The sequence below is a fragment of the Nycticebus coucang genome, chromosome 8 (assembly GCF_027406575.1).
Source record: "Nycticebus coucang isolate mNycCou1 chromosome 8, mNycCou1.pri, whole genome shotgun sequence".
Classification (NCBI taxonomy): domain Eukaryota; kingdom Metazoa; phylum Chordata; class Mammalia; order Primates; family Lorisidae; genus Nycticebus; species Nycticebus coucang.
In genome coordinates this window covers 49,270,218-49,285,555 of record NC_069787.1, presented here as the reverse complement: position 1 = coordinate 49,285,555, position 15,338 = coordinate 49,270,218, and the positions used below count along the sequence as shown (strand labels likewise).

At 39.6% G+C, this 15,338-nt stretch overlaps 1 protein-coding gene across 1 annotated transcript in view; it reads right to left on the bottom strand.

Annotated features, from left to right (window-relative positions):
• Positions 1 to 10,859: 10,859 nt before the first annotated feature.
• LOC128591331 (uncharacterized) overlaps positions 10,860 to 15,338 on the bottom strand; it is a 75,368-nt gene continuing 70,889 nt past the window's right edge. Inside the window, exons 6-7 of the mRNA XM_053598824.1 lie at positions 15,242 to 15,306; positions 10,860 to 14,787 (exon numbers count right to left, since the gene is read on the bottom strand). Of these exons, the coding sequence (XP_053454799.1) occupies position 15,306 (1 nt within the window). The 3' untranslated portion in view covers positions 10,860 to 14,787; positions 15,242 to 15,305. The remainder of the gene's footprint in view (positions 14,788 to 15,241; positions 15,307 to 15,338) is intronic.

The following is a 15,338-nucleotide window of genomic DNA, read 5'->3' as shown; positions in this document are numbered from 1 at the left end:
ACACACAGAATCCTTTGTCCTGTGATCTGCGACTCAGGTGGGAGGGGAGAGAGAGACCACCACCTGGATATAGAAATCCCAGTTAGGCCAGCAGTCATTTTTAGGCAACACCTTGCCATACCTTTATAGAGACGGAGCTTTTCACCAGGATCCAGGGGATGGAGGGAGGGAGTTGGGGCCCTTCCTGGCTGCTTGGCTGAAGCAGCAGAGACCAAGCTTGAGCTCACTATTGCTATCTGGGATGTAAGTGTGAAAGAAAGGTAGTTTTGGTTTTGAGCTTAGCAGCTTCCTGACTGGATGAACATAGAGATGAATTAAGTCAACTTACTAGAACAAAACCCAAAATGGCCCCGCCTTAACCAATAGATAATTTTATTTCTCTGTCAACTGTGACATTTCATACGGGGGTAGTTTGGCCTTTCCTTATTCATAAGGGCAGCAAGGAGGTGGTGAGCTGGATATGATATGGAATGATGGAAATCTGATGAATTAGGCAAGTGATTGTGACATGCTGGGATTGGCTGGTCCTCCATGGAGGTCAGGGACTGGAAGAAACCTATCTGGAGTTTTCAGTTGGTTGGGGAAGTTTCCATTGAGTGGAAAGCTTGGAAGAGTAAGCAGACTGGAACAGTACACAGCAACCACATTTGAATATCACTTGGCATGGGTTTGCCATAGGCTTAGTGGCTGGTGGGGCAGCCATACTGAAAAGGTATTGGCAGCCAGGGGGCCGCCATAGTGGGAAGGTAGTGAGAAGGACTTAGAAGCGGCCTATAGTCTTAATTCTGTTTGCTGGGATTAGAACTTCACTCTTGGGACAAGCTGAGGGACTCCCACACCCAAGGGGAACTGGAGTCAGGGGGCACTAAGAGACTTGCCCCTGAAGGATTCTTGTGAGATTTAGGATCCCAACCCAGCAAGGTCTGAATGCTGAGGAAACAATCAGGCAATCACCAAAGGCAACTAAGATAGGAATAAGGACCATAGAGATTGCTGGCTATGCTGTTTCCTAAAAAACCACAGTGCCACCTGGTGTCTTGGTGACATATTACAACATATTGTCATCAAGAGCAAGGAATCCTATTTTTTGGCCATGAGGAAGAGTTTGTCTTTGCTCAGGCTGAGGCCAATTCAAGACCTAATCTCTGAGACAAGGTAATTTGAAGCAAAGGAGGAAGTGAGAAGTATGAAGGAGGACAAGGAGGTGAACAAAAAGAAAGAACACATGAGAAGGAACCAACAGAAAAATTCAGGCAACATAAAAAACCAAAACAGAGCAACTCCCTCAAGGGACCATGAGGCAACTAATGCACAACACACCACCTATAAAGAATTAATGGAATTGATATAAAGAGGACTTAAAATGTGGATAATAGGGGTGGCACCTGGGCTCAAAGGGGTAGGGCACTGGCCCCATACGCCAGAGGTGGTGGGTTCAAACCCAGCCCTGGCCAAAAGCTGGGAAAAAAAAAAAAAGAAAGAAAAGATGATAAAGACAATTCAAAAGAATGAACAAGAAAACGGAAAGACAGAAACAAAATTCAATTCAAGATATGTAGATAATAGAAAGACTGTAGCAAATATTAAGGAAATGAAGGAGACTATCAGGGAGTGTAAAGAGGCCCAGAAATTTGACGATGTGGAGGAAATGGATCAATACTTGGAATTGCACCCTCTTTCTAGACTTAACCAAAAAGAAATAGATTTCTTCAGCAGACTAATTTCAAGAACTGAGATTGAAGAAAAAATAAAAACTCTCCCAACAAAAAAATGCCCTTGTCTGGATGGCTTCACATCAGAATTCTATCAAACCTTCAAAAGAAGAGCTTATACCCACACTACAGAAATCATTCCCAAAAATTGAGAAGGAAGGAATCTTCCCCAACACATTCTATGATGTAAACATCACCCTGATACCAAAACCAGGAAAAGACCCAACTAAAAAGGAGAACTTCTGACCAACTTCCTAATGATGCAAAAATTCTCAATAACATCCTAGCCAATAGACTACAGCTATGCATTAAAAAAAAATTTTCATCATGATCAAGTAAGTTTCATCCCAGGGATGCAAGGCTGGTTTAACATACATAAGTCCATAAACATAATTCACCATATCAACAGAAGCAAAAACAAAGAGCATGTGATCCTCTCAATAGATGCAGAAAAAGCATTTGATAAAATTCCGCATCCTTTTCTAATTAGAACACTTAAGAATATAGGAATAGGTGGAACATTTCTTAATTTGATCAAAGCTATCTATCACAAAACCACAGCTAACATTATAATAAATGGAGTAAAACTGAAAGTTTTTCCACTTAGCACTGGAACCAGACAAGATTGTCCTCTATCACCACTACTATTGAACATAGTACTAGAATTTCTAGCCAATACAATCTGGCAAGTGTAGGAAATAGAGGGTATCCAAATGGGGGCAGAGGAGGTCAAACTCTCCCTCTTTGCAAACAATATGATCTTATATTTAGAGAAACCCAGAGACTTAAACCCTAGACTCCTGTAAATGATCAAAAAATACAACAATGTCTCAGTATATGAAATCAATGTCCACAAATCAGTAGATGCCCGTAACAGCCAAGATGAGAAGCTAATCAAGGACACAATTCCCTTAACAGTAGCTTCAAAAATAATTAACTACCTAGGAATATTCATAACAAAAGAGGTAAAGGACTTCTACAAAGAAAATTACAAAACCCTAAGAAAAGAAATAGCAGAAGATATTAAGAAATGGAAGAACACACCATGTTCAATGCTGGGAAGAATCAACATTGTGAAAATGTCTATAATTCCCAAAGAAATCTACAGATTCAATGCAATCCCCATTAAAATGCCATCATCGTACTTTCAAGATTTGGATGAAATAATTCTTCATTTTGTATGGAACCAGAAGAAACCGCATATAGCCAAGGCAATTCTTAGTAATAAAAACAAAGCCAGGGTACACCTTACCAGACTTTCAGCTATATACAAGACCATAGTGATCAAAACAGCCTGGTATGGGCACAGAAATAGACACATTGACGTTTGGAACCTAATAGAAAACCATGAGATGAAACTAACATCTTACAGCCGCCTGATCTTTGATAAACCAAACAAGAACATACACTGGGGAAAAGAATTCCTATTTAGTAAATGGTGTTGGGAGAACTGGATAACCATATGTAAAAGACTGAAACTGGACCCACACTTCTCACCACTTATAATAATTGACTCAAGATAGATAAAAGATTTAAATATAAGGCATGCAACAATAAAAATCCTCAAAGAAGGGCGGCGCCTGTGGCTCAGTCGGTAAGGCGCCGGCCCCATATGCCGAGGGTGGCGGGTTCAAACCCGGGCCCGGCCGAACTGCAACAAAAAAATAGCCGGGCGTTGTGGCGGGCGCCTGTAGTCCCAGCTGCTCGGGAGGCTGAGGCAAGAGAATCGCTTAAGCCCAGGAGCTGGAGGTTGCTGTGAGCTGTGTGAGGCCACAGCACTCTACTGAGGGCCATAAAGTGAGACTCTGTCTCTACAAAAAAAAAAAAAAAAAATCCTCAAAGAACATACGTGGAAAACACTTGAAGGCATCAGCCTCGGGGGAGGTTTTATGAAGAAGATTTCTGTGGCAATTGCAACAATAACAAAAATTAAAAAATAGGACTTAATTAATCTGAAAAGCTTCTGTATAGCTAATGAAACAACCAAAGCAAACAGACAACCTTCAGAATGGGCAAAGATATTTGCATATTATGTATCAGGCAAAAGCTTGATAAATAGGATCTATAGATAACTCAAATTAATTAACAACAATCAAAACAGACGCAACAATCCCATATATCACTGGGCAAGAGACTTGAATAGAATCTTCTCTAAAGAAGACAGACAAATGGCTAACAAATATATGAAAAAATACTCATTGTCCCTAATCATCAGAGAAATGCAAATGAAAACCACCCTGTGGGCGGCGCCTGTGGCTCAGTGAGTAGGGCGCCGGGCCCATATGCTGAGGGTGATGGGTTCAAACCCAGCCCCGGCCAAACTGCAACAAAAAAATAGCCGGGCGTTGTGGCGGGCGCCTGTAGTCCCAGCTGCTCAGGAGGCTGAGGCAAGAGAATGGCTTAAGCCCTAGTGTTAGAGGTTGCTGTGAGCCGTGTGACGCCACAGCACTCTACCCGAGGGCAGTACAGTGAGACTCTGTCTCTACAAAAAAAATAAAAAATAAAAAAATAAAACCACCCTGAGAATCACCTAATTCCAGTGACAGTGGCCCACATCACAGCGTCTCAAAGCTGCAGATGCTGGTGTGGATGTGGAGAGAAGGGAACACTTCCATTCTGCTGGTGGGACTGCAAACTCTTTGAAAGGAAGTATGGAGAATTCACAAAGATCTCAAATTAGACCTCCCATTTGATCCTGCAATTTCATTACTAGGCATCTATCCAGAAGAAAAAATTCATTTGCTCATAAGGACATTTGCACTAGATTGTTTATCATAGCTCAATTTATAATTGCCAAAATGTGGAAACAACCTAAATGCCCACCAACCCTGGAATGGTTTAACAAACTGTGGTATATGTATACCATAAATACTATTCAGCCATTAAAAAAAAGATGAAGACTTTACATCTTTTGTATTAACTGGATGGAGGTGGAACACCTTTTTCTTTCTTTTCTTTTCTTTTTTCTTTTTTTCGGACAGAGTCTCAAGCCTTCACCCTGGGTGGGTAGAGTGCCATGTTATAGCTCACAGCAACCTCCAAATCTAGCTCAAGCAAGGCTTTTGCCTTTGTTTGTTTTTCTATTTTTAGTAAAGATGGGAGTATTGCTTTTGTTTAGCTTGGTCTTGAACTCATGAGCTCAAGCAATCCATCCACCCTGGTCTCCCAGAGTGCTAGGATTACAGGCATGAGGCACTGTGCCTGGCCTGAACACATTCTTCTTAGTCAAGCATCACAAGAATGGAGAAGCAAATATCCAATGTATTCAATTCTAATATTAAAGCAGTAGATGAGCTAATACAATGGGGAATGGTAGGCGAATGAGCAAATGGGGAGATGGGAGTGGAAGGGAGGGGTGCATGGTGTATGGCAGATCTCTTGGGGCATGGGACATAATTATAAGAGGGAGTTTATCTAACAAATGCAATCAGTGTAACCTAATTATTTGTACCCTCAATGAATCCCAAACAATAAAAATAAATAAATAAATAAATAAAATTTTAAAAATAAATAAATATAGGAAATGTGATGCGGGCAGCCAACTTTTATTCATTCATTCAACAAATATTTATTGAGCACCTATGAAGAACAAGGAACTCTGCTAGATTGGAGGTAAAAATGAAACAAGTAAGTCGATAGGAATTTCAAATTATGATTGTGCTGACAGAGGAAAAGACAGTACTGAAGTACGGGGTGGGAGCAGGTGTCCGTACTGTCAGAGGGGTCAGAGGAAGCCTCTGTGAGGAGGTGACATTTAAGCTGACACCAAAAAATGAGAAGGAAGGAGCCACAGAAAAGAAAACGCCAAACAGAGGAAACACTGATAAATAAACACTCATGAGCTTTATGGAGAAGAAGGGGAAAGGAATTGTCCAATCCTGGAAAGAGTTTTACCAAGCAGAGGGGATTATTTAGGTGAGCAAAGCAGAATGCTGCAGATTTCCACTTACGGAGCCACGGCTGGAGCCCTTCTCTTGAGTGCACAATTCAATTGCAGAAGATGTGAAAGGATTCAAAACCATTTTTAATGTTCTCAGGTTGCAATGATATCATGCTTTTTCCTGTCTGGGTGTGGAGAGGGCCAAAGAGACCTTCATGTGACTTACATACCACTAAAGCATTTTCTCATGAAACAGTCATCCATCCGGCTGGCTCCCTGGCCACAAAGCTGCAATTAGCAAGGTTAACCTCTCCTGCACAGGCTGGGATCCCTGCTGGGTCCTAGATGTGGCAAGATGGGAGGTTTTCAAGAGAGGCTTTCACCACAGTGAGACTAAAAATAGTCAATTAAACCAACAAAAGTTTGAAAGAACAGGAAACTATGGCAAAGCCTAAAGATCAAATCCATCCTGTCACTCTTTTCTGTATAATTTGCAGCCAAGAATGGCCTTTCAATAATTAAATGGTCAGAAAATATATCAAAAGAAGAATAATACTTCATGGCACATGAAAATTATATAAAATTCAAATTTCAGTATCCATCAATACAGTTTTATTAGAACACGGTCACGCCCATGGCTGATAAGCTACAGTGGCACAGCTGAGTAGCTGTGACAGAGACCTCATGTGGCCTGTACAGCTGGAAATATTTTCTTTCTGGCCCTTCATAGAAAAGGTTCTCTGAGTCCTGGTGCAGGTAGTTGGAGGGGCAGGTGCTCATCACAGACCATCACGGAACTCAGATGCCAGGATCAGGGAGTCTTCCTGCAGCTGGAATTGGATCTGGCTCTTCAGTATGAGAAGCCAGCCAGATACAGAAGAGATGGGGAAGAGTGTTACAAGGACAAGAGAAGAAATTAGTTCCTTTAGTTGTGATACTAAGATGATAGTGGCTCTTGAAGACAAAACAGTTTGTCATCTCCAGAGACACGAAGATAAGCAGGGATAAAGATCAGGACTTTTAGTGGATAGCAGTGTCCCAGCCCTGCCACTGTACACCTGCCCTCCTTCACCCATGACACATATACACTATGTTGGTGACATCAGATGGCCAAGTTCAGTTCATCACCAGAGAAATAGGACAAAGAGCAACGGCTGTCAGCTCAGAACTCAGCACTGGAGGCTGGTGAGATGCAGGAGGGTTCCATGGAGGACAAGGCAGAGGGGGAAGAAGAGAGAGAATCTGTGCAGACTGAAAAATCTGAGCAGCCCAGAGGGCCTCCCAGATCATCAGCAGTACACAAAGACTCAGCTTCCAAATGAGCAGATTGTTTTCATTTAATTGTCTGAAGGCCCTTCCCTCAAGCATAAGATTCAATTGAAGAGGATTTCAAAGGATTCAAGCCACTCTTAATGTTCTCCAATGCACGAAAATGGCACTACTCTGTGTGTGAGTTCATGGGAGAGGTAGCCGTCAAGTAAATTAAACCCAGTCTTGGCATTTTCTCATTAAATACCTGAGCAGCTCAATCCCACAGGTCTGTAGAAGGACCACGGTAGACAGAGCAGGTGATTAGCAGTTTTAGAACAATCAAAAAGATGCCCACAGTACATGACTTTTAATTAATAACTATTCTGCATCTAGCCATTTATCTCAAGCATCTGGGGGAAGTTGAAAAGTATTTATCTTCACACAGATGTAGTGTATATCAGGGTTAAGGATGAGCAAAGCTCACATAAAAAGATAATGATGACTGTTACCAGAGAACTAGATCTTATTTCCCACACATTAAACTTAAAAATCACAATGATAAGCTTGACTTTCAGAACCTTCTGGAATTATAAACAAATATCCTGATGTGGAAAAAGAAAATGCATCCAACTGTTCCTATTTTTTTCAAGGGACAGAATTCAAAGTTTCACGGGGCCACCCCTGCTTAGACACATCTCAGCTGGTGTCCGTGTGGGGTTGGATGAGTGTCTCACATGGTCCCTGAGCTTAGGCTTCTTCTTTTATAAGATAAAACTTACCGGAAGGTGGGACAAGCAGGAGAAAAGTTCATCTGCTGAAAAAAGTTTCCTTTGTTTGTATGCAAGACAATCTTAGATGAATGTGTGGTGATTTACAAGAGACAAGGAAAGAACTCTAAATGATATTGAGGCACTGATGGACACGGAGTTCAAAAATAAAAAATATTAATAAATGGTATTGATATGTATCATAAAAGATCCTTGGATCATGAATTTCTTCCTTATATTCAATTATCTTTCTATAGTTTCTACATTGAGGAAAAAGTCTCAATTAAATGCTAGAATATCTGTAATACTTTCTAATCTTTCTATTAAAAATTTAAAAATAAGGAAAAGCAGGATTATGGGTTAATAAACTATGGTATTTGTACACCATGGAATAATAGTCGTAAAGAGATGGGAACTTTACACATTTGTATTTACCTGGATGAAATTAAAGCACATTCTTCTTAGTAAAGTATCATAGGAATGGAACAGCAAGTATCCAATTGTACTCAATACTAATATGAAATCAACAGATAAATAACTACACACCCACACAAGAGAAAAACACAATTATATTCAAGTTGAAGGGAGGGGGAGGAGAGAAAGAAGAAAGGGGAGAAGGGAGAAGGTTGGTAAGTTATCACCAAATGGACACAATGTAAGGCTATGTAATAGAACCTCTAGGTGTAGGGCTCAACTACAACTTGAACTTTCCCTTAGAAACGTAAACAATATAACCTGACCATATTTGTACCTTCATCTTAATCTGAAATTAAAAATATAAAAATAAAATAAATTAAACTGATAGAAACATTTTTTAAAAGCAGGCTTATACTTACAATCTTTTCATATAGGGTTGCTAGACTGACCAAATTAAATTACAGTTAAACTTTAATTGCAGATAAACAACAAGTCATTTTTAGGGTATATGTCCTGCAATATTTGGACATACTTCTGGTCAAAAATCATTTGTTGTTTATCTGAAATTCAATTTTAACTAAGTATCCTAACTTTTTCTGGAAACCCTATTTCTGCAGGCAGGGGTGGCTAACTAAAATTTTCAACTTTTGTCTTATTTTCATTGTGTTGATCATCCCTTTCACATGGGGTATTAGATTATTGCTTAGCAAAGATCACTCCGTACTCCCTCTCCCACTTCTATGAGCAAAGCAACTTTCCTGACCCATTGATATGGGGGTTGGCTGGGTGACTTGTTTTGACCAATGGAATGTGGGTAGAAATGCCAGTTTCAAGCCAAAGGCAGCCTCTGCTCCTTAGTTCTAGGCCCCAGAATGAGACATGTCAGCAGACCTGCAACCTGGAGCTTGGCCAGCTAAGCCCAGCTCTGTTACCTGGACTAAGTCAGTCTGTGCAGGCGACAATACACACATCTTGCTAGAAGCCACTGAGCCCAGGTTCAGTAACAGGATTATTGTGAAAATAGTTGAATAACCAACCTACTTCTTGTTAATGGTAAATGATACTAACTTTTCATTTATGGTAGTGATACAAGCTTTTTTAAAAATATAAATATGTTTTATTAAAAAATTATGAATCAATTTAAATAAAAATAAGTCATACCAGTTTAGGTGTTGCATGGATATGTTAAAATTTATGGTGAAAGCATTTGAATGCATTTGAATGACCGACTGACACTTGGGGAATGCTTCATTTAATGAACTCCAAGTTCACGTCTAGCCTAACATTTTAGGCACAGTGCAGGAGAGAGAGTGTGAGACTTACAGTGATGTGGATCTTAACCTTAACTCCATCTGAGTGACCCTAGGGGATTAGTAAGTGACTGGTATATAATGAGCTTGGGCAAGTCACCTCATTTTCTCAGTTGCCACATTTCTGAAGTTGAATAACAGTGCCAACCTCAAAGGGTCAGGCATTGTAGAAAACAGTATGGAGGTTTCTCAAAATATTAAAAATAGGACTACAACATGATCCAACAATTCCACTTCTGGCTATATTATGTCCAAAGAAAATAAAACCAGGACATTGAAGAGATTCTACACTCCCACTGTTGGGTACACAAAAACAAAATTCCGTAGGGTGCCTGGCAAACTTTAAGTGCTTGATATTAGCTTCTCTCCTTTCCCAGTGATTGACGTGGGTACAGATCACAAAGAAGATTAGAAAAATTTCTATAAGTCTCAATTCGTAATTAGGCTGTGCAGGGGAATGTGGGCAGTCATGGGCTCATGTTTGCCAAATAAATCAGAGAACAAGACTTCAAAATCTTCTAATCCTTTAAATATCCTCTGGTTTTTTGCTTCACAGATGATGTTTCTTCTTCCTGAGAAAGCAGAAATTAGTAAGACCATTACTTAGTTTTCTCTTTTCTTTCCTTTTCTTTCCACACAGTGACTCACAATGGCATAAATTTATATTTAGAAATACCAGTTTAGTTTGGGGGCTTAGATAGCTAGACCAGAAACTAGGATCCATTGTCCTGCCAAATAGTTTAGGGTTGGCCTTTGTAGAAGCTGAAACTCCAATATCTGGGGGAAAACAAGACTTGGGGCAACCTGCCAAAGGAATGTTAAAAGAGTGTAGGCTACAAAAAGCAGACGCTGCACTGCTGAGGCAAAGCCTAAATGACAATCAAAGCAAGTCCAGGCCTGTGTCATCAGTCCCGTTCCTGCTGTGGAACACTGCCATCACTGTTAGACTGACAACTCTTTCAAAATCTGTGAAATGAAAAAAATAGAGCAGATTCACAAAATTTAAAGCTGATTTTTAAAAATATTAATTCAAATAAGAAAACAAAATATAGAATGAAAATGTATATGTAAATGTATAAAGTGGAGTAGCGGCTGCTCATGGCTGGCCATGAGACCGGGAGTGGACAGACAGACAGCACCCCTACCCCGAGTTGGGACCTTCTAACAGTGGATTGGGATGATGGTTGCACAACTCTGTAAATTTAAGAAAAATTATTGAACTTACACTTAAAACAAGTGAATTTTTTTTAATTTACAATTTTTTATTGTTAAATCATAGCTGTGTACAATAGTGCAATCGCCTATACCCATTCTAAGATGCACCATAGATGTGGCCCCACCCATTACCCTCCTTCCACCTTAACCTCCCCCCTCCACCCTAACCTCCCCCCTCCCTTCCCCTTCCTTGGCCCTTTCCCCATAGTCTTGTGCTATAGTTGGGTTATTATCTTCATGTGAAAGCTATAATTTAGCTTCATAGTAGGGCTGAGTACATTGGATACTTTTTCTTCCATTCCTGAGATACTTTGCTAAGAAGAATATGTTCCAGCTCCATCCATGTAAACATGAAAGAGGTAAAGTCTCCATCTTTCTTTAAGGCTGCATAGTATTCCATGGTATTCATGTACCACAATTTGCTAGTCCATTCGTGGGTCGATGGGCACTTGGGCTTCTTCCATGACTTAGCAATTATGAATTGGGCTGCAATAAACATGCTGGTACAGATGTCTTTGTTATATTGTGACTTTTGGTCTTCTGGGTATAAACCTAGTAAAGGAATTATAGGATCGAATGGCAGGTCTATTTTTAGGTCTCTAAGTATTCTCCAAACATCCTTCAAAGCAAGTGAATTTTTCCTAAAAACCATTAAGAAATATACAGTGCAAAAAATCATAGATATAGCTGTCATAAAAATACAAAAGATTATCAATAACTATATGCTATTGCTTTTGTAAAAATAATCGCAATGGATAAATTCTGAGAAAATTGGTGCGAGATGTCTTGAATAGTCCAATAATTATTTTTAAGTGGTAGACAAAGATTATCTTCTAAAATGATCCCAGAACTAGATGTGAACCAGTCTGTGAACCAGAACTTGAAATCACTTATTTATGCAGTAAAGGTTCTAAGAAGTACTTCCCCTCCCCTTGCATCTGAAATCCCTCCTTCACTATACTTTCAGGAAACGTTGATTTCTAACTTATGTAAGTTGTTTAAGAAAAAAAACAATAAAAAGTGGGGAGCAAAATCTAACTAGCTCACTTTGTGGATCTAGTGTATTCTTAACTCCATAAATAGATAAAAGATGAAAGTCAGGAAAAATTTATAAAAATTGTAACACATTTCATTTATGAACACAGGTATAAAGACACATTAACTGAATTCAATAGTGTATAAAAATATATCAATATCAAGTAGAATATCTCAGAAATATAAAACATTATTAAGCAGCAGAAATCTCATATTATGACAACTGAGGTGCAAAGATTTTTCAAAATGGTTCTTGAATCTCCAGGATCAAGCAAGAAAGTCCTTCTCTGGGACACAACCCAGGGAACTCTGACCCAGGTCCTTAAGGTGACATGCCTGGGTGGCAAGATATACTGCCAAGATATTTGGGGTACTGCGGAGCTGGAGACAACCTGGGTGTCCATTTCGAGAAGAGTGGTGAGTAAACCATGATAGGTGCACACCTGGGAAGACAACGCAGCAGAGAAATCCTCAGAACAACCCAGAGCTTAAAAACAGAGAATATAATAAAACAGATAACACCACCATGTACATAAATTACAAATACAAGCACACTAAATAGTGCAAAATTTGCAGTAATATATAAAATAAACAGAATACAATATAACACACTGAAATGCTGGAGGAGAGAGCATGGCGTGGAGTGTAGGTGGACATAAGGCATCAAGAAAACTGCCCGGACACTGATCAGTTACTACGAACCTGATTCACTCAACCACTGCACTGGATCTTACAGAAAAGTCACCTCTTTCCCAAGTTCCTGCTGGGACTGAAGCATCTGTCTCCTGTGCTCTTAAGACTAGTCACTTCGTTTAACATTTGACAGGGCTAATTTTACATATGGATTCAGTTGCTCATTATTCAACATAGTGATTCTCAGACTTTGGGATTTTAATAACCAGAGCATTTTTTTAAACATGGGTACCAATAGAATTATCTCATGTTTAATTTGCTGAGAAAGTAAAATCTGAAAATCAAAGTAAAGTATAAGATTCTCAAAAAAACCCTGTTAGCAAAATCATCCATCTTGTCTATTTTATCCCTCTACTCTATGCAGAAATATATAAATAAAGATGCAATATCATAGATACCCTTCTTTTCTTGGGCTGGGAAAATAGCCTCATAACCAAGTGTTTCCCAGCCTTTTCTACATTATCATCTCTCTGTCCCCGAGGAGTCTATTTAGATATTTTTTTCTAATCACCACCCCTCCCCATGAAATGTTAGTACCACAGATATACTGTGTTTCTCTTTATGTACCATGGCCCTTTGAATACCTAAGAATTTGTTCACTCCTCCCCCATGAACCAATTTCCACCCTCCTGGTAACAACATCACTCCCACTGAGAATGCTTACCATACATAAAGCCAGTCTGCCATCCAGGAGTTGAAACCATTTATTTCTGAGGTCAGATTCTAAGAATTATTTCCCCTATGTTTGTATCTGAAGTCTCCTTCAGCAATTTGCTAAGTATTCATCATTTTTAATTCTCATCCCATTTCCCTTCTAAGGAGGAAATATTCTGAGACACAATACATTAAGAATATAAAACATTATTTTTTGAATTAAAATATATAGAACACCTGCTAAGAATAATGTGCTTTGTGAAACACTAAGAAATATGAAAAGTTGACTCAGCTGCAGGCTTGTGCCTTAGAAGAGTTCAGAACTGGTGGGACAGGGCATTGAGTGCAAGAGAGGGAATGAAGGTGTAGAGGGGAGGGACCTAGCCTCAAAGGGTCAAAGGAGAACATGATGTCTGTCTTCTAACAAGCGGGGAGTAATAGGAAGGGGCTGAGAGGTATGGGTAGGACAGAGGTGTTCCTTTATTCATGCATCCCTTTATCCACCCACATATTTCCTGAGAACACATCTTGTTCCAAGCACTGCACTGGGTGCTGAGTTAGTGGTCCAGTGTAGAGTAGATCTTTACCCTCAAGCCCTTTCTCCCAGAGAGGATGAGCAGGTGCCGGGAAAGCAAACATTCTAACAGTGAGGAGAGCTCCTCATTCTGTTAGTAGCTGCCACGCAGGCCCTTGCAACTCCTCTTCTGAAACAAGTTTTGTTTCCTTTCTCAGCCATGGCTGCCAGTAACACAGTAATGAGATGGGTAGGTTGTGTAGCAACCCAGTGTCCCCTGCGCCTGCCTGACAGTGCTGAGAACCATTTGTCCCACAACTAAACAATGAGCTTGCAGCTTTAGCAAGGTGGCAATTAAGAAAATCCAAGCATATCTTCATTTACCCTGGTGGAGTTCGTTATTCTTGGCAGTTTGTGAAATTACAATGTTAAGTAAAGACATCACCAGAATGTTCTTAGCTTATTTGAAAACCTGTTAACTAGAAATAATGAAGTAAATTTGTATGCCTAATTGATATTTACAATCATGTGCAACGTCTGGAATGGGATTTTTTTCATTTGCCTTTCTGCCTTTCTGTCATTCTGTCTTATTTTTTTGTTTGATGCCTTCTAAATTTCAGGAGTTTTTGTTTTATTTATTTTTTATCTTTGATTTTAAACACAACAGTATGTTTGGTGCTGCATAAGATGAGACATGCCTTCTGCAGAATATGAAAGACAAGTTTATGGAAAGTCTAAACCACTGGGCTAGGCTTTGCTTGAGGAATTGTACTCTTAATTATTTCTACAGTACAAATGATCCATGGAGTAAGTAATCACTAAATCCTTTCTAATTGGTTTTGGAATACAAACTAACTGAAAATATGAAAAGCCCTGTCCTCTCTGCTCAAGTGGTAGATGTCATTCTCTCTGTACCTCATGATAGCTGAAATATGGTTTGTTCAGTGTGGTATGTTGTAGGAAAAAATCAGGTCAGAGAATCAGCACTAAGACATAAAGCAGCTCTGTTATGTATTTGTTGGGTAACCCTATAGTCAGTATACTCTATATGATGCTGCAGTAACAAAGGACCCCAAGTCAGCAGCGACACAGGCAGCTTACAACAGCAAAGGTTTATTGTTCATTTGCATTGGTAGGAGTTGTCCACAGCTCTGCCTCCCCTCTTGTTTGATTTGGTACGTCAGTTGAAGAAATGGTCCTGTCTCAGAAACTGCTTCTCACATAGAAAGAGGTAGGGAACATGACAGAACCTCTTATGGATCTTAAAGTCTCTGCTTGAAATGACACACATTATGTCTTCTCATATTTCATTGGCCAAATCAAAACAACACGGACAAACCTGATAACAGAGGAGTAAAGAAATTAAGTCATCCCACAAACAGAGGCAGCAAGTATCTTGAAAACCAAAAATCTACTGCAGTAATCTTTAGCGAGAGGCTAAAATTTAGCTACTCTGTAAAATGGGAGGATAGGACTGAGCATCTCAGAAATCCTATGCTTCTAACAGAATGACTGTGTAATGTTTGCAAAGCTGGGAAAGGGTGCAGATTGGGGAATTCAGGCAGTGTTTAAATACTGACTCTGAAAAAAAATGTATGAAATAGGCATCTCTTCTAGAAAATACAATGTAAGGCTTGCATCACATGAAGTGAAGTCAGAGCAACAGTTTGCTTGAGTTCACTAGTTTCAGAGTGTCTAACTAAGCCATCCACATAGCATTATTTGAGCTGTACTAAAATCCTCTCCTGCCGAACCAGCCACAGAACCAGAGATTCTCATAAGTCAAGACATACCTTTCTGCCTTTTCAGGGTGCTCTCAGGATGAAAGATACAGAACCACATAGTGACACTGTTACCTCTGCAAAAGAATATATCCATATTATTGAAGGT